The sequence below is a fragment of the Macaca thibetana genome, chromosome 16, assembly GCF_024542745.1.
Source record: "Macaca thibetana thibetana isolate TM-01 chromosome 16, ASM2454274v1, whole genome shotgun sequence".
NCBI classification, from domain to species: Eukaryota; Metazoa; Chordata; class Mammalia; order Primates; family Cercopithecidae; genus Macaca; species Macaca thibetana.
This window is the reverse complement of record NC_065593.1, coordinates 27212183-27236477: the sequence shown is the minus strand read 5'-3', so window position 1 is coordinate 27236477 and position 24295 is coordinate 27212183. Positions and strand designations below refer to the sequence as shown.

At 53.7% G+C, this 24295-nt stretch overlaps 2 protein-coding genes across 5 annotated transcripts in view; one reads left to right on the top strand and one right to left on the bottom strand.

Annotated features, from left to right (window-relative positions):
- Positions 1–17548, top strand: part of MYO1D (myosin ID) — a 382795-nt gene extending 365247 nt beyond the window's left edge. For all 4 annotated transcript variants that reach the window (XM_050763783.1, XM_050763784.1, XM_050763785.1 and 1 more), the window contains one exon: positions 15211–17548. In XM_050763783.1, the coding sequence (XP_050619740.1) occupies positions 15211–15367 (157 nt within the window). In that variant the 3' untranslated portion in view covers positions 15368–17548. The remainder of the gene's footprint in view (positions 1–15210) is intronic.
- Positions 17549–18898: 1350 nt separating this feature from the next.
- CDK5R1 (cyclin dependent kinase 5 regulatory subunit 1) lies at positions 18899–23408 on the bottom strand. The gene is made up of 2 exons (XM_050763836.1): positions 22982–23408; positions 18899–22677 (listed from the first exon to the last, which is right to left on the bottom strand). The coding sequence occupies exon 2, from the start codon at positions 22530–22532 to the stop codon at positions 21609–21611; it is 924 nt and encodes a 307-aa protein (XP_050619793.1). The 5' UTR covers positions 22533–22677; positions 22982–23408; the 3' UTR covers positions 18899–21608.
- Between the last annotated feature and the right edge of the window lie 887 nt (positions 23409–24295).

Below are 24295 nucleotides of genomic sequence, written 5' to 3'. Positions count from 1 at the left end.
TGAGGCAGGAGAATTGCTTGAACCCGGGAGGCAGAGGTTGCGTGAGCCGAGACCGTGCCACTGCACTCCAGTCTGGGCAACGAGAGCAAGACTCTGTCTCAAAAAAAAAAAAAGAAAAAGAAAAAAAAGAAATATCTGCCCATATTTCTGAAGCTGTTGCTGAGAAATCTGCATGGAGCCAGTGTCTGTGTCTGCTCATCTCCGTTAAACCTCAGGACATAAAAATGACAACATGTTCATTGATACAATTCCCGGAGCTTCTCTAACGTTGCGTATGTGCTTCCAAAGCCCATCAGTCCAAATGTTTTCCATGCTACCAAATGTTTTTATTTCACTGAGAACTTCATTAGCAGTGGGGAGGCGGCACCTAATACAGCAAGTTTGGGTTTACAAAGCAAGGTAACGACTCCCTTTGCAAGAGGATTCTTCAGTTCCCAAAAGGCACCCCTTGAACAGTGAGTGTCCCTAGTGCCTCTTCATATGTTTTCATCACACTTGACACATAAACAGCCCCTTACACAGAGCAGGATACCTGGCCGGGACATGTACCCCACCTGACCCTTTGTGTTCAACCCCACCCCACTGATGGCTCCGTCTCACTTGCCTCACTTCTCAACAACCCTGCTGTGAAGATGCGTGAGGCCAGCCTCTTGTCTCCCAGTTGAAGACATGTCTTGTGTTGACATTAGCCTCAGCTGCTTTTTTAACCATGTCATTTTGTAAAAATTCATTCTTTCTATAGACATTTATGGACTATATATATATAATGGACTATAAAATAGACATACATGTCTATTTTGTATCAGACACTGCATGAGGAGCTGTTGATAGGGACATGAAAATGCTCAGCCCGTCGCTGTGCTCAGAAGCACACAGCAAACGGGGACCACAGCTAGTGATGTGCTGTTTTAGGGGCAGGTTGCATATAGGTTAAGACTCCAGCTGTGACCTGGACTGTCTGGGTTCAAATCCTGCCTCTACTCTATCACTTTGGGCAGGCAGGTCCTTAGGCAATTTGGGCCTTCTCATTTCCTCTTCTGAAAGAGAAATTCACCTTGTGCTGTAGTAAGTCCATGAATTGATATCTGTAAGGCACTTAAGCACTGTATACTGTTTGACTATTTGTCTTAGTCTGCTCAGGCTGCCATAACAAGATACCGTAGACTGGCCGGGGGACGTGGCTCACGCCTGTAATCCTGGCACTTTGGAGGCCAAGGCAGGTGGACCACTGGAAGTCAGGGGTTCAAGAACAGCCTGGCCAACATACCAAAATCCCATCTCTACTAAAAATGCAAAAATTAGCTGGGTGGGGTGGTGGGCGCCTGTTAATTCCAGCTACTCGGGAGGCTGAGGCAGGAGAATTGCTTGAACTGGGGAGGCGGAGCTTGCAGTGAGCCAAGATCATGCCACTGTACTCCATCCTGGGCAAGAAGAGAGAAACTCTGTCTCAAAAAAAAAAAAAAGATACCATAGACTGGGTGGCTTGAACAACAGAAATGTATTTTCTCACAGTTCTGGAGACTAGAAGTCCCAAATAAAAGTACAGCATGGAGCTGGGCACAGTGGCTCACGCCTGGAATCCCAGCACTTTGGGAGGCCAAGATGGGCAGATTATGAGGTCAGGAGTTCGAGACCAGCCTGGCCAACATGGTGACACCCCATCTCTACTAAAAATACAAAAATTGCCCGGGTGTGGTGGCACATACCTGTAATCCCAGCTACTCAGGAGGCTGAGGCAGGAGAATTGCTTGAACCTGGGAGGCGGAGGATGCAGTGAGCCGAGTTCACACCATTGCACTCCAGCCTGGGCAACAGAGCGAGACTCCATCTCAAAAAAAAAAAAAAAAAGTCCAGCATAGTTGGGTTCTGGTGAGGGCTCCCTTCAAGGGTTGCAGACTGCCACCTTCTTTCTGAGTTCTCACATGGTGGGAAGAGAGAAAGCAAGCACCCTGGTTTCTCTACTTTCTGTCAGATCAAGGCCCTGCTCCTATGACCTCATTTAACCTTAATTACCTCTGTAAAGCCCAGATCTCACAATACTGTCATGTCGAAGGCTAGGGCTTCCATATAAGGAATTGGAGGGGACACAATTCAGTCCATAGTACTATTGTTATATTATTATTTTATTCTCCTTTTATTTGATTTCTAATTTTATTTCACCATAGACACACAAGATGGTTTCTATATGATGCTAATTCATAGGCTGTTATTGAACTTTCTTCTATGGTCTAGTATGTGTTCTGTGTGTACTTTAGAAGAATGTGTGTTCTCTAATTGTTGAATGTAGTGAATACACACACATACACCCAAGTTTTTTGTTTTGGGGGGAGTTTTTTGAGATAGGGTCTCACTCTGTCACCCAGATTGGAGTACAGTAGCACAATCACAGCTCACTGCAGCCTCAACCTCCGAGGCTTAAGCAGCCCTCCCACCTCAGCCTCCCAACTAGCTGGGACTATAGGCTTCTGCCACCACGCCTGGGTAGTTTCTTTTTTATTTTTTGTAGAGGCAGGGTCTCACTCTGTTACCCAAGTGGGTCTTGAACTTGTGGGCTCAAGTAATCTATATCTGTCTCAGCCTCCCAAATTGCTGGGATTATAGGAATGAGCTACCACACCCAGCCCATTTTTACTTTTACTATGATTGTGGACTTGTTATTTTATCTTTGTAAATCATATATATGAGAGCATCTTCTTGGTAAACTGTTCCTTAATAAATAAACAAAACAATTATCTAATGAGCTTTTTTTTTTATTTTCCTGAGACAGGGTCTCACTCTGTTGCTCGGCCTGGAGTGCAGTGGCACAGTCATAGCTCACTACAGCCTCAAACCCTTGGGCTCAAGTGATCCTCCCACCTCAGCCTCCCAAAGTGCTGGGATTACAGGCATGAGTCACTGAACCCGGTCTCTAATGAGCTTTTTCTCCAGCAATGCTTTTCGCCAGCTTTCTTTTGATTAGTATTTGATTTCTATATCATATTCCCTACCTTTTTAAAACTGTCATCATGATTTAAATGGTGTCTGTTACAAAGTAGCATATAACTGCATTTTTAAATTAAATCTGAGAAATCCCTTTTAACCAGAGGTTTGCACATCTAGGTTTATTGTGCTCATTTACATATTTAAATGTATTTATTCCATTATTAGTTTGTGCCTTCTTGTTCCCATGTTTCTTCTTTGCTACTTTTGTTCCCCTTTCCTGCCTTCTGTGTGATAGATCAGATTTGTTTTACGCCCTCCCTTCTACTGCTCTGAGAGTTGTACATCACAGTCTACTGTAACCGTTTCCCATTATTATTACTTTTTGCATCTGTGCGTGCCTGAAGGGAGCCTCAAGTTCATCAGTCTCCCTACCCTCCTCCAAAATGAGACATGGGCCTTTGAATGCTTTCCTGGGACCACCACCCCACCTTTCATGTTGCTGTTATCCATGATTTTAGTTCAACAGTGTTTTAATCCCCCCACATGAGTCATTTTTAATGTTTCTTATAGTGAATGTGTATTTGGGTTTGCTTATATGGTGACCTGTTTATTTGCTCCTCATTGTGCCTCATGCTCTGCTCTTTCCTTCTGGATTCAGTCTCTTTCTTAATGAGGTGTCCCGCAGCGATTCTTTGTAAGACAGCCAAGATAGGCCAACTCTCAGAGCACTTGTCTGAAAAAGTCTTTTTTTATTTAATTGTTTTTTCCTTATTGATGGGGTCTCACTCTGTTACCCAGACTGGTCTCAAACTTCTGGCTTAAAGCGGTCCTCCCACCTTGGCCTCCCAAAGTGCTAGGATTACAGGCATGAGCCACCTCATCTAGCCTGCCTGAGAAAGCCTTTGTTTGCCCCTCTCTCAAATGACGGTTTGGGGATAGAATTCTAGGTGTACGGTTTTTTTCCTTCAGCCCTTTGAAGAGTCTGTGTTTTCATTATGTCCCTGCATTAGATGTTCTTTAGCAAGTAACGTGCCTTTTTTCTCTGGGTATTCTTTTTTTTTTTTTTTTTTTTTTTTTTTTTGAGACGGAGTCTCGCTCTGCCGCCCAGGCTGGAGTGCAGTGGGTTTTCTTAAGGTTTTCTCTTTGCCTTTGGTGAGCTGCAGTGGATTTGCTTTTCAAGAGGTCAAGAGAGGAAAGTGTGAGGTTTCTGTTTTTTACTGAAAATTTGTTTGCTGATTTGTTTTCCCACCCCATGGTTCCTTGCCTCTTTGCCAGGCTGGAAGGCAGACTTCTTCTGGTGTCCTGTTCACAGACGGGGCAGCCTGCAGAGGGCCCCGCCACATGCAGGGCCTGGGTCCTCGTTCCCTTGCATGTGGTCCCGGGCTTGACTCCTGTTCAGGCTGGCACTTCCCAGAGCTAAGCCCCAGCCTGACCTTCCTCCCGTACTGGCTTCACACCCCCTCCTTTCTTCTGATACCTAGAGGTTTTCCTTTCTTTCCTGTCGCCTCCACTTGGATTTTAAATCTTCTGTCCGCTGAATTGTATTCAGCACAGGAAGATGCTTGCAAGGGCCAGGTTCATCAGCCCCGTCCCTGCTGCTGGAAGCAGCACAGCAGAGCCTCATGCTCGGGCTGAGATGGAGCAGAGGCCTGCAGGCGAGCACCCAGCTCAGCTGGGGTTGGCCCCGGTGGTGGAGGGTCCTCGAAAGCGCTGGGGATGATGGCAGAAATATTGGCAGGGGAACCGCAGGGTCTGTTTGAGCCCATAAAAGATCTCTCTGATGACTGTGGAGGACGTGTTTCCACACAGGGCTGGGGCAGACCAAAGGCAGAGAAGCCAGTCAGGGCTATGGCAGTAACCAGGAAGGAAGGAAAAGGGTCTGGGCTGAGGCCTCGGCAGAGGACACAGACAAAAAGTGCAATCGGTAGAACTCAGAGACTGTCGGCCGTGGAGAAGGGGCGGGAGTGCAGCTGCCTGCCAGCTCTCTGGCCTCAACGACTGAGAAGACGGCACCTCTCGCGGCACAGGCTTGATGGGAGGAGGGAAGCACTTTGAGGGAGGGGCCAAGACGATGAGTTCAGCGTTGGCCGTGTGAAGACTCAGCTGTCTGCAGAGCATTCCAGGGATTTGTCTAGGAAGTGGCTGAAAAGACATGCATGGACCTCACGCTAAGAGAGGGGACACTGACTGGCTCGTTGTCATTGAAACCACAGACATGAGTGATGCCACTGTGAAATAATGTATAAAACGAAAGGGGCTGAAGATGAAGCAATATTTAAGAAGGAGTGAGAAAGTAAAGCCAAAACAGCGCCTACAGGAGTCCCACTTATTCTTGCAGTATCAGTCCGTGTGTCACCTCCTCTGGGAAGCCCACCCCAGCCACCCAGGGTCAATGACCCTCCTCCATGCAGCAGGTGCTTCCTACAGAGCACCAGCATCCACGAGCTTGGGCCCGGGTCGTGCTCACCCCTTCCACCCTGGGCACTCCGTGAGTCACTGCAAACAGAACATGGGCAGGGAAGGGAGGAATGGGTGTTGGCAGCATGAGGAGAGTACCATGGGGGAGGGGCAGCCCAGGCTGGGAGGGTGGTGGCAGTCCTGTTGGGGACACAAGCAGGGTGAGTATGGATTGTGCCCCCGGGCCTGGGAGCCAGGTCAGTTCAGTGCTGTGGAGAGGCAGACAGCAGGCTTGGGTGAGGTCTCAGGGCATGCTGGCTGCCGACAACACCCAGATGTGACCCAGTTGGTTCATGACAAGAGAAAGGTTTTATTTTCCAAATACAAATGGTGTTGCCCCATTCCTCACCAGCTGCAGACCCAGAAAGGACTCAGTATGCCAGGAAGCACAACGCCACCACTCCTGGACTTGCCTGGTTGCTGAAATCATAGCCTCACCTTCTAGGTGACTGTGGTAAAAGTGTCCGTTCGACCCTGACAAAAACAGGAGTAGCGTTTCCTAAAGCAAGGTTTTGAAAGAGCTGCCTGTGTGGTTTGACATCAGCAGGGGATTTACTTCTTGAAGGAACTGAAACGTAGAGTAAACAGCTGCAGACATGAGCTCCTAATGCCCCAGTCAGTAGCTGTTGTCCTCAGTGTGAGCCAGAGAGCATGCATTTATGTCCTAGTGACATCCAGATGGAGGATGGCCTGTCTCTGTGACTCTAGAGTTTCTCCTGAAGCACTTAATGCATTTACTATCACTTTGAAAAGCACCTGTCTGTGCTTGGTGCAAGGCAGTGTTCCTCCCACCACATCCTGTTACCAAACACGAGAGAACATTGCATTAGCCTCACAGTCTTCTCAGGCACTCCTTGCTGCACCCAGAAAAATGTTCTCAGCAAGTTACTGCACTGCACCCCACTTCCACTGCATTCTCCCTTGAAGTGCATTTGTTAGAACCTGGATCACCCCCACTCTCATAGAGAATGCCATCGAGAAGAAAAGTGACTCACTGATTTCCTCAAATCCTGCCTGGTTTCTGTAGGGGCAGGGCAGGCCAGCGGATGAGAGTCTCCTAATCCCAGCTGAGCCAGGGCTGCCTGCAACCTCCCGGGACCTGCCCTCCTGGTTGGCTTTGACCTAAAACCCTGCACTGCCCAGCTGACCAGGGGCCTGGATGGGAGGGGATGTTTTCTGGGCTGATTCACCTTCTGGACAGGAGTGGCCTGTCCCACTTTGTGCAGGGCCTGTGAAGGCACAGGTAGCCCAGGGAACATGTTTGTTCATTACATTGATCAAGTCTTGCATTTACTCACGGGTTTCCCTAAGAGCAGAAGACAGGAGCCTAAATGAAAAATGAAGGAAAGTAATTTGATAAAGGCCATTTGCCTTCAATGATGGCTTGGAACAGATGAAACGAGATGAAAGTCCCCGAATTCCACAGTTTGCTGAGCCATTAAATCCTGTAACAGAAGATGGGGAGGGAAAAAAAATATCCCTCCCCAATGCAGCCAGCCTCCCTCGGCAGCTGTCCCTCGGCTTGGTGCACCCTCAGAGGGAGACACCCTGCCTCCATCTGTATGATGTTTCCTTTTCTTTAAAAAATAAGGAAAGAATTCTGGCTCTAGATGGATTTCCAGAGTGTGGCGAAGTTCAAACAAGAAAGAAGTCACTGACCCCAAGCGTCTACTCCGTCTCCTGCCCAGGACCTGCTCCACTCTGTCTCCAGGATCAGCACAAGAAATTTCTTATTGGTCTTAAAATTACTTTGGCTAAACATGAGATGAGGAGAGAAAACATGTTTGAAGGCAACTTCTAATTTTTCATTTAGGTCAATCCACATTTTAAAAAAAAATTATTGTGGTAAAATACACATAAAATGTATCATTAGTCACATTTAGTACATTCACAATGTTGTACAACCATCACCTCTACCTAGTTCCAGAATATTTTTATCACCCCAAAAGGAGACCCCATGCCCTCTAAGCAGTCCCTCCACTCCCCTTCTCCACGGCCGACAGTCTCTGAGTTCTACCGGTTGCACTTTTTGTGTGTCCTCTGCCGAGGCCTCAGCCCAGACCCTTTTCCTTCCTTCCTGGTTACTGCCACTCCCTGTAGCCCTTAGCAACCACTAACCGGTTTCTGTCTCCTTAGCTTTGCCTCTTCTGGCTGTTTCACATAAATGTAGTTATACAATATGATGCCTGTTGTCTGCCACCTTTCACTTAGCATCATGTTTCAAGGTTCAGAGTTCATCTTGTTGTGACATGTGCTAATACTCTATTCTTTTTCATTGCTGAGTAATATTTCATTGAATGGATGTACCACATTTTGTTTATTTGTTCATCCACTGGTGCACGTTTGGGTTTATGTAGGGAAAATCTCTCTCCAACTGTGTTTCCTCTGCTCTCACACCACCACCACCACAGTCATCAACACAGAAGACGACTTCTGTGACCAAAGGTACGGAGGTTTTTGCCACACACCAACCAGTGATCACCAGCTGGGTGTCCTCCAATTCCATTATGACGCCATCTACCTGGAGACAGTGTCAGATCCCACAGGTGGAGGGCTCACGGCCCCCATACCACCCCCAGACACCAGTTGCAAGTCAGGGTCTCTGGAACTTCTGACCAACCAGCTTCCAGTTGGAGTTCCCAGGACCCCCTCTTTGGGTTCAATTAATTTGCTCACAGAACTCAGGGAAACACTTCCTTACATTTACCAATTTATTAAGAAGGGTATTCTAAAGGATGCAGATAAACAGCAGATAAAGAGATAGACAGGGCAAGGTGTGGAAGGATCCTAAGAAGCAGAGGCTCGTCTGTCCCCACGGACTGGGATGCCTCCCAGGACATGAATGGGTTCTTCTTTCCCTTCCCATCAGCCTCCATGTGTCCAGCTCTCCAGAAGCTCCAAACCCATCCTTCTTGAGTTTTTTATGGAGATTTCATTGGCTGTGCATGATTGAAGCCTAGACAACTGTGCCGAAATGAGATTGGCCAAAAGGGGACTGATCTAAACCCACCAAGTCCTGTCCATTCAGATCCTTCCTGGCCTCTCTGTGCAGCATTCATTCCTCCAAGGTGTGGGGCAGGACCCCCTCGGGAATGAGGGTGTTAGGACTCACAATCAGATTAGAGAACTGACTTGGGCAGGAGAAGGTCAGCGAGAGAGATTTTGTTTCCTGAGACCTGGTTCTGAGGCCTAAAGCACCTCAACGTTATAACAAAAGACTAACAGTGGTTATGGGAGTTACAAGCTAGGAACTGTGGATGACACCTCATCATCATCATCATCGCATCACAGGGCTGTTGCTACCTTTTGTAAACAGTGCTGCTGTGAACATTCATGTATAAGCTTTTGTCTGTTCTCAGTTCTTTTGGGTATATACCCAGGAGTGGAATCACTGGGTGATGTGGCAGTTCTATGTTTAACTTTCTGAGAAGCTGCCAACCTCAATCCACATTTTCTTTCTTTTTTTTTTTTTTTTTTGAAACGGAGTCTAGCTCTGTCACCCAGGCGGGAGTGCAGTGGTGCAATCTCGGCTCACTGCAAGCTCCGCCTCCCTGGTTCACGCCATTCTCCTGCCTCAGCCTCCTGAGTAGCTGGGACTACAGGCACCCGCCACCACGCCCGGCTAATTTTTTTTTTGTATTTTTAGTAGAGATGGGGTTTCACCATGTTAGCCGGGATGGTCTCGATCTCCTGACCTCGTGATCCGCCCGCCTCGGCCTCCCAAAGTGCTGGGAGTACAGGTGTGAGCCACCACGCCCGGCCCCTCATTCCACATTTTCTGACTGTTATCTGCTGATGGCATCATGTAGATGGCGTCAGCTGGGCAGTGCTCAGCCAAACTCCAGAGCAGGAGGCTGGTTCTTCTTGCCCTCGTTCGGTGGTGAACTCAACACATGTAGTCACTCAACCCCTCTTCTGCCCAAACCTCACAGCAGCACCACGCAAACAGGCTGGGAGTCAGGCAGGCCAGGGCTGCCCAGGGCTGTGCCAAGGAAAAAAGTAGTAACCCAGCCATATTCTGTCACTTATAGTGGCAAAACAGAGTATCTCTCTGCTAAGGAGCAGACCTCCTTCCCAGGACCCTCCTGGTTCACAGGTATCTGGCCACTTTCCCTTTAGAAGGAACTTCATGGACTGGGTGAGTCTCCATCCCAGGAGGATCTTGACCAGTTGTGCCATTGTCTTCCTCATTCATGAGGCTGCGGTGAGTGTGCGAAGCTGACGGAGTGAGCAGATGAAGTTGTGTTACTGGGAGAGAGCCATTTACACAGCAGATGGACTGAGGCCTGCAGCCTCACGCAGCCCCAGCACGCCCAGAACCTGTGGCCTAGCCAGTGTTGCCCATCAGCACCTGGGAGCATCCCCTGTGTGCAGGGCAGCACCACGTATGCAGCTCTGTAAGACCCTCCCCTCCCCGCCAGGACCTTGCATTCTGAAAGTGGAGACCAGTACATGTGGTGTGAATGCTCCATTAAACTTGTAGGGTTATTTTTTTATTTTGTTTTATTTTTTATTTTTCAAAGATGGGGTCTTGCTCGGTCACTCAGGCTGGAGTGCGGTGGCACAGTCTTGGCTCACCACAACCTCCGCCTCCCAGGGTCAAGCGATTCTCCCACCTCAGTCTCCCAAGTAGCTGGGACTACAAGCCCACACCACCACACCCAGCTAATTTAAAATTTTTTTTTTTGTAGAGACAGTATTTCACCATGTTGCCCAGGCTGGTCTCGAACCTCTAAGCTCAAGCAATCTGCCAGCTTCCGCCTCCCGAAGTGCTGGGATTACAGGTGTGAGCCACCATACTTGGCTTTTTATTTTTTATTTTTTATTTTATTTTATTTTTTTTTCGAGATGGAGTCTTGCTCTGTCACCCAGGCTGGAGTAAAGTGGCGTGATCTTGGCTCACTGTAACCTCAGCCTCTCGGGTTCAAGCGATTCTTCTGCCTCAGCCTCCCGAGTAGCTGAGATTACAGGCGCACACCATCACACCCGGCTAATTTTTGTATTTTTAGTAGAGACGGGGTTTCACCATGTTGGCCAGGATGGTCTGGATCTACTGACCTCATGATCCACCTGCCTCTGCCTCCCAAAGTGCTGGGATTACAGGCGTGAGCCACTGCACCCGGCCGCCTTTTTAATTTTATTGTTAGAGACAGGGTCTCAATATGTTGCCCAGGCTGGTCTTAAACTGGGCTCAAGTGATCCTCCTACCTCAGCCTCCAGAGTAGCTGGGACTACAGGTGTGCACTACCATGCTTGACACTTGTAGGACGTTTTTTGTTGTTGTTTGTTTTGTTTTGTTTGAGAGGGAGTCTTGCTCTGTTGCCCAGGCTGGAGTGTAGTGGTATGATCTCGGCTCACTGCAACCTCTGCCTCCCAGGTTCAAGTGATTCTCCTGCCTCAGCCTCCCGAGTAGCTGGAACTACAGGCACACGCCACCTCACCTGGCTAATTTTTATATTTAAAAATTAAAATATAGGGGTTTCACTATAGGGGTTTCACTATATTGGTCAGACTGGCCTCAAACTCCTGACCTCGTGATCTCCCCGCCTCAGCCTCCCAAAGTGCTGGGATTATAGGCGTGAGCCACTGTGCCCGGCCTACTTGTAGGATTTAAGCACAGAATCAGAATCCAAACCCCTCCCCACAAGATGTAAAATATTTAGGAAGAGAATATTCAAAACAGAAACATTCATATGGTTTTGTGAGCTATGCTAAAATGTGAAGAACATAATCTGATTCAATAATAATAGCTCTCTTGAACCATCTCTTTTGGAGGTTCTTGACACTTAACTGAGAAAGCAGTGAAAACTCCTTCTGTGAAGCAAGGAATTGGCGCGTGTTTCCCACACAGTGCTTCACATCCTTCAGAGCGTCTCCTGTGCATCCCTCCTCAGACTATAAATTCCACGAGGGCAGGCAGCTTCCCAGGCTCTCAGGAAGACCCCTGTCTGGCTCCCAGCTCATGTTTCCAGTGCCGACCGGTGCCTGCCGTGGAGTCAGTCCTTGTGGAGCGCCTGGAGGGTAGATGGTTTGATGGTTGTAAAAACCAACAGAGGTTTAAGTGACTTGAACGAGGTTGTGAAGCCAGGAAGCTTGGCAAGACCAGGACAGAATCCAGACTCTCCCACCCTTAGGCCCTGCTCAGAGGGATCAGGAGAGAGCTCAGGTGGGCTTAGAAAACAAAGTCCTGGGAGGGGCAGTGTGGGGACCGCCACGAAATACCACCTTTTCTTTCCTAAAGTGTTACTGATTTTTGTTCAGTTGGGGGATGTTCTGGGGAAGTGGGAAGTGGATGTTCGCCTCAGATCAATATCCGTGGTCCAGGAGAGGGACAGGTCCCGCCAGCCTCAGCACTCGGGCGAGTCTCTGCACTGCCTCCCTGTCTCCTGCAGCGCTGGGGCTTCTCCACCCAAAGAGAAGAGCTGGCAGGAACACTTCCTCCGCCAGGCCCCATGGGCTGGGCCCGTGGTGTGGAATGCCGGAGAGCCAGAATTGCCAATGGGAAGGAGAGGACCAACTGGCTGTCCTGGGGCAGTACCCACCACCAGGGAGGAGACTGAGCAGCTGTGGGGCTGGCACAGCAGAAGTAGGACAGGGAGAGGGAAAGGGGCCCACAGCTCATCCACATCCACAGCCCAGAAGGATCCAGTGTCCAACTTCTGCCTTCCTTCTTGCTATTCGAGAACCTTCATTTCAGCAGAGGGTGGCCTTGGGTAGGGGAGAGGAGCTGGCCCGACAGTGGGAGCGCTGTTGACTTGTGCGTGATTGGCTTGGACCTTCCAGAGCGTGGTCTGCTTTTCCCTCTGCTGGACACTCCCTGAGGAAGGGCCTCCCCCAGGCAGCAAGTACTCCCCGGGACCTACTGACAGGGACACCAGGGGGCAGGAGGAAAAGGTTTCAGCCCAACCCGTGTGAAAAGCAGCAATCTGGAGCAGGGGTTCTCTGCTGCATTTCTTTCTTTCTTTCTTTTTTTTTTTTTTTTTTTTGAGACGGAGTCTCGCTCTGTCGCCCAGGCTGGAATGCAGTGGTCGGATCTCAGCTCACTGCAAGCTCCGCCTCCCGGGTTTATGCCATTCTTCTGCCTCAGCCTCCCGAGTAGCTGGGACTACAGGCGCCCGCCACCTCGTCCAGCTAGTTTTTGTATTTTTTAGTAGAGACGGGGTTTCACCGTGTTAGCCAGGATGGTCTCGATCTCCTGACCTCGTGATCCACCCGCCTCGGCCTCCCAAAATGCAAGGATTACAGGCTTGAGCCACCACGCCCGGCCTCTCTGCTGCATTTTTTATCCTACAACTCCCTGAGGACAATATCCTGGGTGCCAATTTATTTAGAGACAAGATCTCACTGTTGCCCCGGCTGGTGTGCAGTGGCACCATCATGGCTCACCCCAGCCTTGAATTCCTGGGCTTGGGCGATCCTCCTGCCTCAGCCTCCTGGGGAACTAGGATTACAAGCACAGGCCACCACACCCAGCTGATTAGTTTGTTTTTTATTTTTTGTAGAGAGGCGCTATGGGCTCCTGGGCTATAGGCTATGTTGCCTAGGCTGGTCTTGAACTCCTGGCCTCAATCGATCCTCCCTCCTCTGCCTCCCAGAGTGTTGGGATTACAAGCGTGAGCCACCACACCTGTGCCATCCTATGGCAGTTATTTGCTTCTCCCCATTTTCCCACCAGCCCAAACCCTGCATCCTGGAGATACACGGAGCCCAGAGGAAGCAGGGAGGGTGGAGGCAGGGGCCCCCCTGCTGGGCGAGAGTCAGGAGAGCCCTGCACAAAGGAGCATGTCCCGATTGTCTGAACGCGAGAGGGTGAGGGTGAACTAATGGTTCCCATTTTCTGTCTTAGTTTTTTTGAGCTGACATGGAGTGTGGCCTGTTTAGAGCCCGTTCCCTCAGACTGAGTCACCAGGTGATTCTGGAACCCACTGTGTACATGCAGTTCCTCAGGGAAGGGTGAGGGCAGAGCCTGGACTCCAGCACAGGGAAGGGCACAGGCCCTCCAGGAGGGCGGGCAGGGGGGAGGCCGCTGCCAGGGTGAGGAGGGAGGCTCCCAGAGGACAAGAGTCCAGTGAGAGGAACCCAACACCACACCAGGTTGACAGAGGGGAGGTAGGGAGGCCACCCCCAGCTCAGGGACCAGCCTGGTCCTGGAGGCATCTGGTCCAGCACGAGGGCCGCAGGGGCCCCACCTGGACCCCGCTGCCAAGGGCCACACATGAGCCCTGCAGAGCAGCCCTGGTGCCCACAAGAGTGGAAGAGGGCCTGAGTCACTGCCTCTGCTGGGCTCTGCTATTTTTATGTCCAAGTCTGCTTAAAAATAGCTATCTAAGCCAAGGTTTTAGCTGCAGCTGACAAGACATTAAGTATTAGATACCTAATGCCCACAAGTGACAACCGGGGTCTCTTCGTGTGTCCGTGAGAAAGCAGGGAGGAGACAGCCACGAGGACAGCCCCTGAGCACCCCGCACGTACCTCTGAAACTTTGGGGCCTGCTGTGGGGCGTGCCCACAAGGTGTCCTCAGAAAGCGTGTGCTGGGCCGGGTGCTCTAGTGACACCCATTACTCCACAGGGGCACGCTGACCCCCTGGAGCCACTGCACATTGGGGCCCTTTGAGCTGCCTCGGCCTCTGAGCAGTTGCGCCTCCCGGGCAGCCAGTGCTTAGAAAGTGCCTCACGTGCTCATGGCCTGGTGAAGACGCCTCCAGGCTGGGCAGAAGCTCAGCACGTGCTGGCCTTGACCCTGGCCTTCCCCTAGCCGTGTGAACACGACAGCTCGGCATTCACTGCCCAGCACTAAGAGCAGCTCCCTAAGTCCAGCAGGGCGTTCAAAGCGGGACGAACCTGCCCACGCCCCAGACGCCATCCTGAGAGCAGTGAAATTCCCAGGGCTTTTGGCATACGGAACAGAGCCAGCCAGTCCTGACTGGAGGCTCCGAGGCCGGGAGGCCTTCCTCCTTTCTCCTCTCGCCTCCCAGCTCAGAGCTGACAAGGCACAAGCTGAGGTACAGCATGGGATTGTGCTGCCTGTGTGAGCAAATATTAGGGGGCCAGCCTATTGCGACAAGTGCCTCTGCTTTTAAAACCAGCAACCGTTTCTTAGCATGTTCAGCGCCGTGTGAGGAGCTAGCGGAAGGGCTCTGGCTCTGCCTAGCAGGAAGAGCACAGCTTCCCCCTCTGCACCCGACCTGGAGCCCAGACACCCGGCTGAGGCCGCCTTCATGTGCTCCCAGGCCAGCGGGGCTCCTGCCGCACAGGGCTCCCTGCAGCCCACCGTGGGGTGCCGGCCGCACTGTTCTGCGGCCACCAGGGTGGGCAACCAGCCAAGCGGCCCAGCTCCACATGAGAGCAGCCTCTCGCTTGGGGAAACCCGGCTCAGGCCCACTTCCACAGCCGGGCTGTGACAGGCGGGGACCAGCCAGGAGCGGGGGACATCTCTCTGTCACCGGGGCGTGTGGCACGGGTCTCCCGCAGGATGGATTAGTGTCAGGGTCAGAACCCCAGCCCTCGTACACCGAAGGCCCCGAGGGCTTGGTCCTCAGCCCCAGCCAGAGGCCTGGTGGCATCTGTTCAACCACATGGCCCTCCACTGTCCAGTCCCATGTGCAGGCGTGGGAGCCAAGGGCCCTGCCACGGTGCCCAGGCTCTGGTTGGAGGCCCAGCCAGTGCCACGCTCGCATTCCTCGGCCTCTCTGGGGCCCTTCAGGCATCCTCCGAACACTTGTGGAGGAAGCAGGCCAAGCCAGAGCCAGTGGTGGCTGGGAGCTGCCGGGGAGGTGCCCTGTTCTCATGCCGCCTGCTCACTGCCCGTCTGGTGTTTTTGGTTCTTGCAGTGAGAAGCGCCACCTTCAAGTGAACGTCACCAACCCAGTACAGTGTAGCCTGCACGGGAAGAAGTGCACCGTCTCCGTGGAGACGCGGCTCAACCAGCCCCAGCCCGACTTCACCAAGAACCGCTCGGGCTTCATCCTCAGCGTGCCCGGGAACTGACGCCCCGCAGAGGCCTGGCCCAGAGCCTGGCCACGCTCCGAGTTCTGGGTCCCAGTCCAGCTGCTGCCTCCCAGCCCATGCCCGCTAGAAACCTGCTGTGAGGGCCCCTCCCGGAGGATCCCCGTCCCTGTGAGGTTTCCTTCCTGGCTTTCTGCCTTTGGTATCATCTTCCTCTGTCCTGACTGTCCACGGTCCCTGCTCAATAAACCAAAGACCCTGGTGCCCCGCCCAGACCCCTGGGCTGACGTCCAGACCAGTCTCACCCAGAGGCAACTGGATGGTGCCTTTAGTTGGTGGGGGTGCCCCTTGGCCAGGTCAAGTCGGAGCACCTAGGCAGGTGCCCTGCTGCTGACCCTGTAGAGGGCAGGGGTCGGGATGCAGGTGCCCCGCTCTCTGGGAGCCCCACAGCCACCTCTCTTGCCCAAGGTGAGCCAGCCCTGGGGACCCAGCTCAGGGAGGCTCAGCTCAGAGTTCAGCGGACCACCTCTCCCACCCAACTCCCAGCCACCAGCCAAAGCCACTGGGTGAGCAGAGACACCCACAGGGCCAGCCCCTCAGCCAGGAGCCAGTGGCAGGAGCAGAACAGCCCGTCGAGCAGAGTGAGTCCATCCTTCCCAGGTTCTCCCCCGGCAGACTCCCTTTGCCACCAAGGTCCCTGTCAGGGCCTCTGACCACCACTCTGGAGAGGACAGCGTGGCACGCTCCAAACAAAGATCATCTTACTTCACTCACAGCCTGTGACCGTGGCCCTCTTATAGATACTTGCACTGTGTGCGGGGTTGCTAATCAGATACCTGCTGTCACCACACTTGGGTCAGGAATCCTAATGAGAACGGGGAGCTGCCGGGATGAGGGCAGCCCTCAGGGTTGGCCGCTTTCCCTCTGGACCACCTCCCACTACGTTTCCTACTCAGTGAAACAGCAAGGGCGGGGTCAAGGCACAGGATGACGGGAAGCAGGGCAGCAGCACAGCGTGGGGTCCTGGCACTGCAGGCCAGGCCAGGACACCCACCCCACACCCTGCACGGCCCCTTGGGGCCTGCGCCCGTGAACCTGGTGCCAGGGAGAACTGCCAGCTAGCCGGTTTCTGCCCAGCAGAAGCATGTATGCCTCAGGGGCCTTCTGAGACAACCCTCCCCGCTGAGCCCCAGCTGCTGAGGAGGCCTTGAGGGAAGTAGAGGCTCAGAGCAAATGCCTCATGTGATGAGAAAGTGAGGGGAGCCCGCGCCTCAGGCAGGTGGTGAGAGGATGACGGGAGCCCGCGCCTCAGGCAGGTGGTGAGAGGATGAGGGGGAGCCCATGCCTCAGGTGGAGTGGGCAGGGGTGCAAGAGAGGGACGTACTGAAGCTTCTTCCCATCATGCCACAGACGCTGCCCCACCATGCTCACGTCCTCCCACCCTCACCCAGCAGAACCCACCAAGTGCCTGTGGGCAGCCTCCTGTGCCTCACCCAGGGCCTGGCCCGAGTGGTCCCAACAACCTGGTCTCATGCCCGCTCCCCATCCCTGCTTCCCAAAAATTGCACTGTGTGCAGTTTGCAACAAAGAATCCCGCTGGCATCCTGTCCTTGGGAACCCTTTCTCATTCCCCAAGCCTGGTCAGCTGCCTGCATAGGCAGAGGTGCCCCCAGCCCAGGTTAGCAACGCTCATCATTTTGCCAATTACCAGTAGACACTAGTGGAACCATCTAACTGGAACTTCCTCTCTCCTTCCACACTTGTTGCTTTACACTAGACACATGCAAATGTATGTTTTAAACACACCAAAACAGATTATGCCAAATGAGTAGCCTGTCAAAGGCTGGAGGGCAGGAGGAGGGCCTGGGTTTGGGTTCCTTCCTCCCGGCCTTTGTACGGTGCCTTGGGCCCCTCAGCCCCAGCGCCAGGGCCTCCCAGCTGAGGCCACAGGACAAGCACTTATTTATGATGTACTAAAAGAAGCCACAGTATGTGGCAACTGCAAAAGGATCAGGAATTTAGGGTGTGATCTCAGACACGTGTCCTGGGTGCTGAGGGGAAAGGAAGCGGGCACAGTGATTGTAGACAATGAGGGGGTTTCTCTTGATGTAATGAAATGCAATTTTATGGTTTGGTGCAAAAACTCCTATTTTCCAGTAAATTAACTTTATTTCTAAAGCATATTTTGATTTACCATCAAGAGCAATAAAGCATTAAATCTTATTTTTAAAGGTGTTTTGCTTATCTGTCACTGAAAACTTTGTGAAATTTTTGCTTATATAAAGTCAACCATTATCTGAGAGGATAGAAGGGAGAGTTAAGCACAAATAATGTAAAATGGAGGATGATTTGCCTGAAGCTTTGGAACAAAAAGTGAACAAGAAGTAAGCTGTGGACAGGAGGCGAGAGGAGGGAAGGAGGCCATGGGGTTGAGTCCCAGCACTTTCTCCTGCCATCTTGAGGCCTGTGCACTGGCAGCCGGAAGCACACTGCTTCGTGCCAGGGAACATGTTTACTGCAACAGAAGCATGTATGTAGAAAGGAAAGGCTCAGAGACTTACAGTAGCAGACGGGACAGGCCAGGCTAGCCCAGTGAAAGGGCTGGGAGGAAGTGCGGGGGCAGCTGGGAGAGTGAGAAGCAGCAGCACCTCCTCCTGGGGAAGGGAGCAAGGCCCTGAAGGAGCAACAGGGCATGGCCAGCACCCGAGGGTCCTGCAGCCAGGGTGCTACCGGTCACTGGTCATTGGCAGAAAAGAACACGCAGCAGTGGCTTCTGTAACTCAGACGAAGGGAGCTGCTTTGCGGAAAGCAAGTGGCCTTGATCACAAGGCTGACAGCTCCCAGGCTACAACTTGAGGACAAGAAAGACTTTCCTAGTACTCAGGCAGCTTCAGACCGCAGGGTGCAGGGCCTGGGGAGAGCCACGTCCAGCGTCCCCATTACCATCTTCCTGAGGCTGACACCAGTGGCACGTGCAGGCCTCAGGCTGGCAGTCAGGACAGGCACAGATAGAGCTGGTGGGAACCCCACCCATGCCGCAATTATGGGCTGGAGTGGCTGCTTCCCTGGGAGCCACAGGGCTGGATTTCTCCCTCCTGGAAACCCGCATGGAGCTAAACCCGCAGGGTTGGCCCATGTGGACGCCAGCCCACCCCTGCTAGCCTGGGAGACCCCGGGGGAAGGGAGCTCAGAGCAGAGCCAAGCCCAAGGATATGTGGGAGCAGCAGCTTCAGAGCCACACCTCGACACACAGAGTCTAGGGCCCAGAGCCTCTGCAGAACCCACCTGGCCAGACCTCACCAGGCCATGCTTGGGCCTGACCCTCCTTGGCTGGAGGTTCCAGTCACCCAGCTCTGCCACGGGAGCCTTTGGGAAACAGCTGCCCCCGCCTCGGCCGACGCTAAACCAAAGCTGACTTAACCTGTGCTTCCTTCTTAATCACCTTAGTGTGTTAAGCCCTCGCCCCCAACTCTGTCCTCCCCTCCCCCATAACACAAATCCAATTACATTCTGAGTGCATGAATCATTTATTAAAGGGGGCCCCAGCCTGCCCACAAAAAGAGGTCTCTGTAATGGATGGTCAGTGCATTTTATTGAATCAGCACAGTACAAAAATAAATAAAAATAAGGGAAGGGGAATTAAATTAGAGCCAAACTGAGCTTCATGACTTTGTCAGATTATAAACCACACATACAAACACACTACACATACATACAAAATGAGACAAATATAAATTAATATTAACAATACCCACAGTTTGGTCAAAGAATAGCTACAGAAGAAATTGCACTAAAAAACCAACATACATCACATGTGTGTAATTAGCAGTTTCAAATATACAGCTATGAATAATTCCAAGTGAAAAAAAAATGGCACATTTTCTTTTCATTGCAAGTTTAACTGTTGGAACAAAACTAAGTTCTAATAACTGCATGGAAAGAATATATCAACCCTCCAGGTTTACAAGAAAAAGAGAAAAACCAAATCCTGAACTATTATTCCTGTGGCTTGTTCTGTGCATGGGTGTAATTTTCACAGCCATCTGTTCTAAGATTATTTTTCTTAAGACACAAAATGCTCCTGGTTTGCATGCACAATATCACTGTAAAAGCAACAATTAAAGAATAAAGGTTTTTTTGTAGGTTTTTTTTAATTGTTGTTCTAAAAGTAGTCTTCATAGCAGCATGGCAAATGGGTTCTTTGCTTGCACACTCAAGTATATCAGTTGTTCCTTTACACAATACTGATGACCAGTGCAAGGGAAGAGAGGGAACACGACAGGCTTCACACTGAGGGAACTATAGAGTTCTTCCCTTAGTCCCCACCACTTCCAAAATGTCCACCTCTTCCAAAGAATAAAAAAATAAATACGGAGAAAGAGAAGGAAACAGACACGCAACTGGAATCCTGTGGATGCAATGTAACCGCACAACTCCAGGTCAGGTTCCACCAGCTGAAGGTGATACACACATGCGCCCTCCTCCTGAGACTTGGCACTGACCCTCCCTCTTCCATGCCACCAGAGGCATCCCACCTCTGGTCGCACGCGGCAGCAGGATCTGAAGACAGGCTGTGTGGAAACCCAGCAGAGAGGAGGTGCTGTGTGAAGTCTGTGCCAGCAGCCGCAGGCTCCTTCCAATGCTGCACCGATTATCCGACAGTCCTAGGAACGGCTCCGCTGGGCCTCAGGTGCAGCCAGGCAGCTGCTCTCCGGCAGGGCAGGCTCTCTTCCCCACCTCTGGGAATGCCTCCGGCCACCAGGTTCTGCTTCAGGACTCTTAACACTGGGACTTCAATTTCACAGCTTTCTTTTTGTGTAAATTTCAGTAGTGCTTGTGCTGAAATTGGTAACCACCTTGAACCTAATCCTATGTAAAGTGACCCTCTGCCTCCCCACCCCAGGTCCCCATTCCAGCACTCCCGGGGGGACTGGGCCTGGAAGACAGAATCCTCTGTAGCGTCTTCACATTGGTCTTTGTTCTCCACAGCAGAGTGACGGGCCATGGAGGAAGGCTTGCTCCCTCTCCCAAGTCCCAAGCCACCAATACGGGAGAATGAGAAAGAAAATCAATAAAGTACACATTTGTGTTTTTACAGCCAGTAGGGGAAGGTGGAAACCAAAACCAGCAGCGGCAAATGATCAGTTGTAGAAATCAGCAGGCTTCCAGAGCAATCAGGAGTCTCACTCCCGTCTTGTAATTGTCTCCAAGATCCAGCTGTCTCACTGGTCCCTGTGGGGCAAGTCTTCCTCTTTAGAAGAAACTCAACTGTTTGGAAACAGCTTTAAATTAACAGGGGTGGGGGTGGGGCCACCACATCGCCTTCCCCCCAGCTCTGCAGGACAAATGTCATGTGCACCAGCAAGAGGCCTTACCCCTTAGGTGGGCACCGGCTTGGTCTCAAGGTATGGCATCCCTCACCTTGCCCAGAAGGCAGGCGTTGCTAATGGGCACCTGCAGCTGTCCTGGCATTTGCCACAGGGCGACTGCACTGCATTATTCAAAAGAAAAATTCACCCAGGAAAGTCATCTCCAGCTTCACCCCACCTCTTTAGCTGGGACCCAAAATGAGAAAAAGTAATGAGTCAAAGCAGCTCATCAGCCAATACCAGCAATGCGGCTGCGAGCAGCAGACAAGGGGGCAACGGGCGAGTTCCATTTCTCCACTAAAGGAAAGCCCTTCTCCCTAAAAAAGAAAACAGCAAATCAGGGCGGTGTGTGGTCAAACGACCAGACACAGTCTTTCCACTAGACCTGCTCAGCTTCGCCTCGCCTAGATTGAAGATGTCCCAGCGCAGCGGGGATCCTGCCTCATGACCCCACTGGCAGCTCAGTTAGGGTGGATGGCTCCAGGAGCCTCTGGGAGAGCGAGTAACTCCACACAGGAGCCAGAAAAGGGCCTCCAACCAGAAACCCCAATTCCTCCCTGGGCCAGGCAGCCAGAGTCCCCTCTCTAGCGCCACACAGGGTGCAGCCGGCAGCCTCGCCTACCCTGGACCCAGCAAGGGCACAGGCGGCAGGGGCAGGTCAGTTCTTTGAGTTCCCCAAAGTGGGAGGTCAGTGGCCTGGGTGGCTCTGAATACATCTTCTGGGTTTTGCGCAAGGCTCGTGAGTTCAAAAGTGCCCAGAGTTCTTGGCAGGGCTGAAAAAACCCCAGGGAGAGACTGTGGGAAAGGTGAGGCCCTTGGTGGCTTTGCTAGACACATACTGTACACAAAACTGATTTAATAATAAATTTTTAAAAATGCATTGAATCCTTGAGCCATGGGGCAGGCTACAGTGCTCACCGATCCAGGCCTAGGAGGAGCCGCTTCTTGTCCTCCTGGCTGCTCTCGTTCTTCAGGTCGGAGAAGACCTGTGTGAAGTAGTGTGGGTCGGCATTTATCTGCAGCATCTTTGAGCTCATGAGGTTGATGACAGAGAGGCAACGGTCCCAAAAGGCCTCCTTGCAGCTCTCCACCAGGAAGGGCTTGAGCGGGTAGGAGATCTCGTTGCCCATGTAGGAGTAGGAGAGGTACAGGCACGTCAGCAGGACGGCCTGGAGCTCGTGATCCGAGCCCACCTCGGAGGAGATAACATCCCTGCAGAGCATGTAGAGGAAGACCACGTTGGCCGGCGTGATGAAGCCCTGGTCCTGCCAGCCCTGCAGAAGCAGCGAGCGGTCCACGCTGCGCAGCCAGAGCACGGGGTCCGTGGGGGACAGGTGCTTCAGGCGGTAGCACCGGCGGCAGAGAAACTCACCCAGGCAGCGCAGCAGCTCGCTGGTGGACGCCTGGACGATGACCCGTTTGGGCGTCCCTGCGGAGGTGACGGCAGGGTGAGGGGCTTTCTTGACCGAGGAGGAGCCCCCGGTCTGGGAGCCCGAGAGCTGGCTGGCCGGGGGTGCGGGCGGCTGGGCCGGTGGGGGCTGGGCGAATGTGGACAGGTTGGCGCACGACAGCGACTTCTTCAGGTTCTCATTGTTGAGGTGCGTGATGTTGTTCTGGTAGCTGCTGTTGGGCTGCACCTTCTTGGAGTTCTTCTTCTTGGCCGACACGGCCACGATTCTCTTCCAAGGCAGCACGGAGATGATGGAGTGGCGCTTCAGGTTCTTGTCCTTGGCGTTCTTGCTGTTCTGTACGGCCGTATAGTGGCCCACGGTGGCCGCGCCATCCTCAAACAGCGTGGCCTTCCGGTAGCTGGGGGACAGGGACAGCACCGTGCCCATGGTGCCGCTGCGCGCCGGGCGGGGGCTCGCGCCCCTGCGCGCCCAGCCTGCCGGCCGGAGGGATAAAACCACTCACGGAGCCTGCGGTGGCCCCGGGGAGGAGGCGGGGGCGCTCCCGGGAAGCGTGCTGCCCCCTTGGATCTGCCTGGAAAACAAGATGGTTCTTAGCGCCAAGCTGGGCTCCGCGCCGCGCCCCTCCGCCCCGCGCCTCCGCGGACCCCGCGGCCCCAGTCCCGGGCCCTACCCGCGGCCCCGCGCCCCCGCGCCGCAGCCTCGCCGCCTCCACTGCAGCACCCCCGCCCGCCGCCGCCGCTGCGGTCCCCAAGCGCAGCTGGGAGGGGCCCGGGCGCCGACGGAGGCGGACGAGGACCCCCGCCTGGACACCCCGCACGGGCGCGACCCGGGCCCGGCTCCTCTGGGCCAAGGACGGCCGCCCAGCGCAGGCTTACCCGGCAGGCGGCAGCTCCTGCGCTCCGCGCCCTCCGCAATGCGCGCCGCGGCTCTGCCGCCGCGGTCCCGGCGCTCGGGAGCGCTCGGCGGGGATCGGCTGTGCCCGCGCTCGGCGGCGGCGACGGCGGCGGCGGCGACGGTGGCTGCGGCTCGGCAGCTTCTGTCCAAGGTTCTGCAGGCGCCGCGGCCCCGCCCCCCGGCTCGGCCGCCCGCACCTTCGCCGCCGCCGCCGCCGCCGCCGCCGCCGCGCTCCCGCTCCCGCTCCCGGCGCGCGCCTCAGCGCCCTCCCTCGCGGGGCGCGCGCGCCGTCCACGCGCCGGCCTGGTCTCGCCGGGGAGTTGCGGCCGTTGATGTCCTCAGCTCGAGCCGCGCACGGTGCAGGTAGGACGCGGCGACGAGCGGGAGGCACCTCTACGCACCGGGCCCCATCTAGGAGCCGGACTCGGCGGCGGCGGCGGGACACGCGGCGCCGGCCCGCCCCGCCCCTCGGGACCGCCCCTCCCGCACAGCTCGCCGCCGGCTCCGCGCCGCCGCCCAACAGCAGCCCGGCCGCCTGAGTGTCCCGGGCGCCCGCGCAGCCCAACTCTGCTGACGCTCGGCGGGCGCCGAGCAGGGCGGGGCTGAGGGCCGACCCCGCCCGCGCCCCGCCCAGACACGTGCTGTCTTTGTTCCCGCCGCGGCGCCCGCAGCTGCCGGCCGCGGGGGCGCTCTTGGCCGAGTCCTGCCATGGCAGCGCGCGGCCCGCCCTCTCGGAGGCTGCCGCCCGGGCCCTGGTGAGGAGCCCTCCGCCGAGGCCAGGGCCGGTAGCTCCCTCCTTCCACCTGACATCTCCGTCCCTGTGGAAAGCAGCCAGGGAGCGCGGGAAAGAAGGCCCTGGGCGGGGAGAGGCGAAGCCTTTACTGAGACCTCCCAAGTGCCAGGCGCACCTCGAGTGGACAGTCCCATCGTTTCTGGCCACCCTTCTGGGGCCTCCGTTCCCTCATCCCGGGGTAGATGCCCGTGGCCCGAGTGGGCCTCAGAAATCCAAGCCAGAGAAGCGTGGCCCGTAGCAGTTCCGGGCCACCAAGAGCCAAGCCTGAGCCCGTCACAAATATGACCTCGAAGTTCCCACTCGCCCTCTTTGTTGTATTAAAGCTGAAGCAACTGCCCCTCTGGCCAGCTTTCTGACCCTCTTAAACGTTTTCAGTTCTAAGTATGTATAATTTAAGAACTTGATGCTAGCGAAATTGAGTAAAATTCTGGTTCTCAAAGAGCTGTTCCTGTCGGATGTGAATCCAGATCCTTCACAAAGGCCGTTGTTCATTTACTATTTT

Coding starts and splice junctions, on each gene's coding strand:
- CDK5R1 (XM_050763836.1), bottom strand. CDS start 22,532: ATGGGCACGGTGCTGTCCCTGTCCCCCAGCTACCGGAAGGCCACGCTG.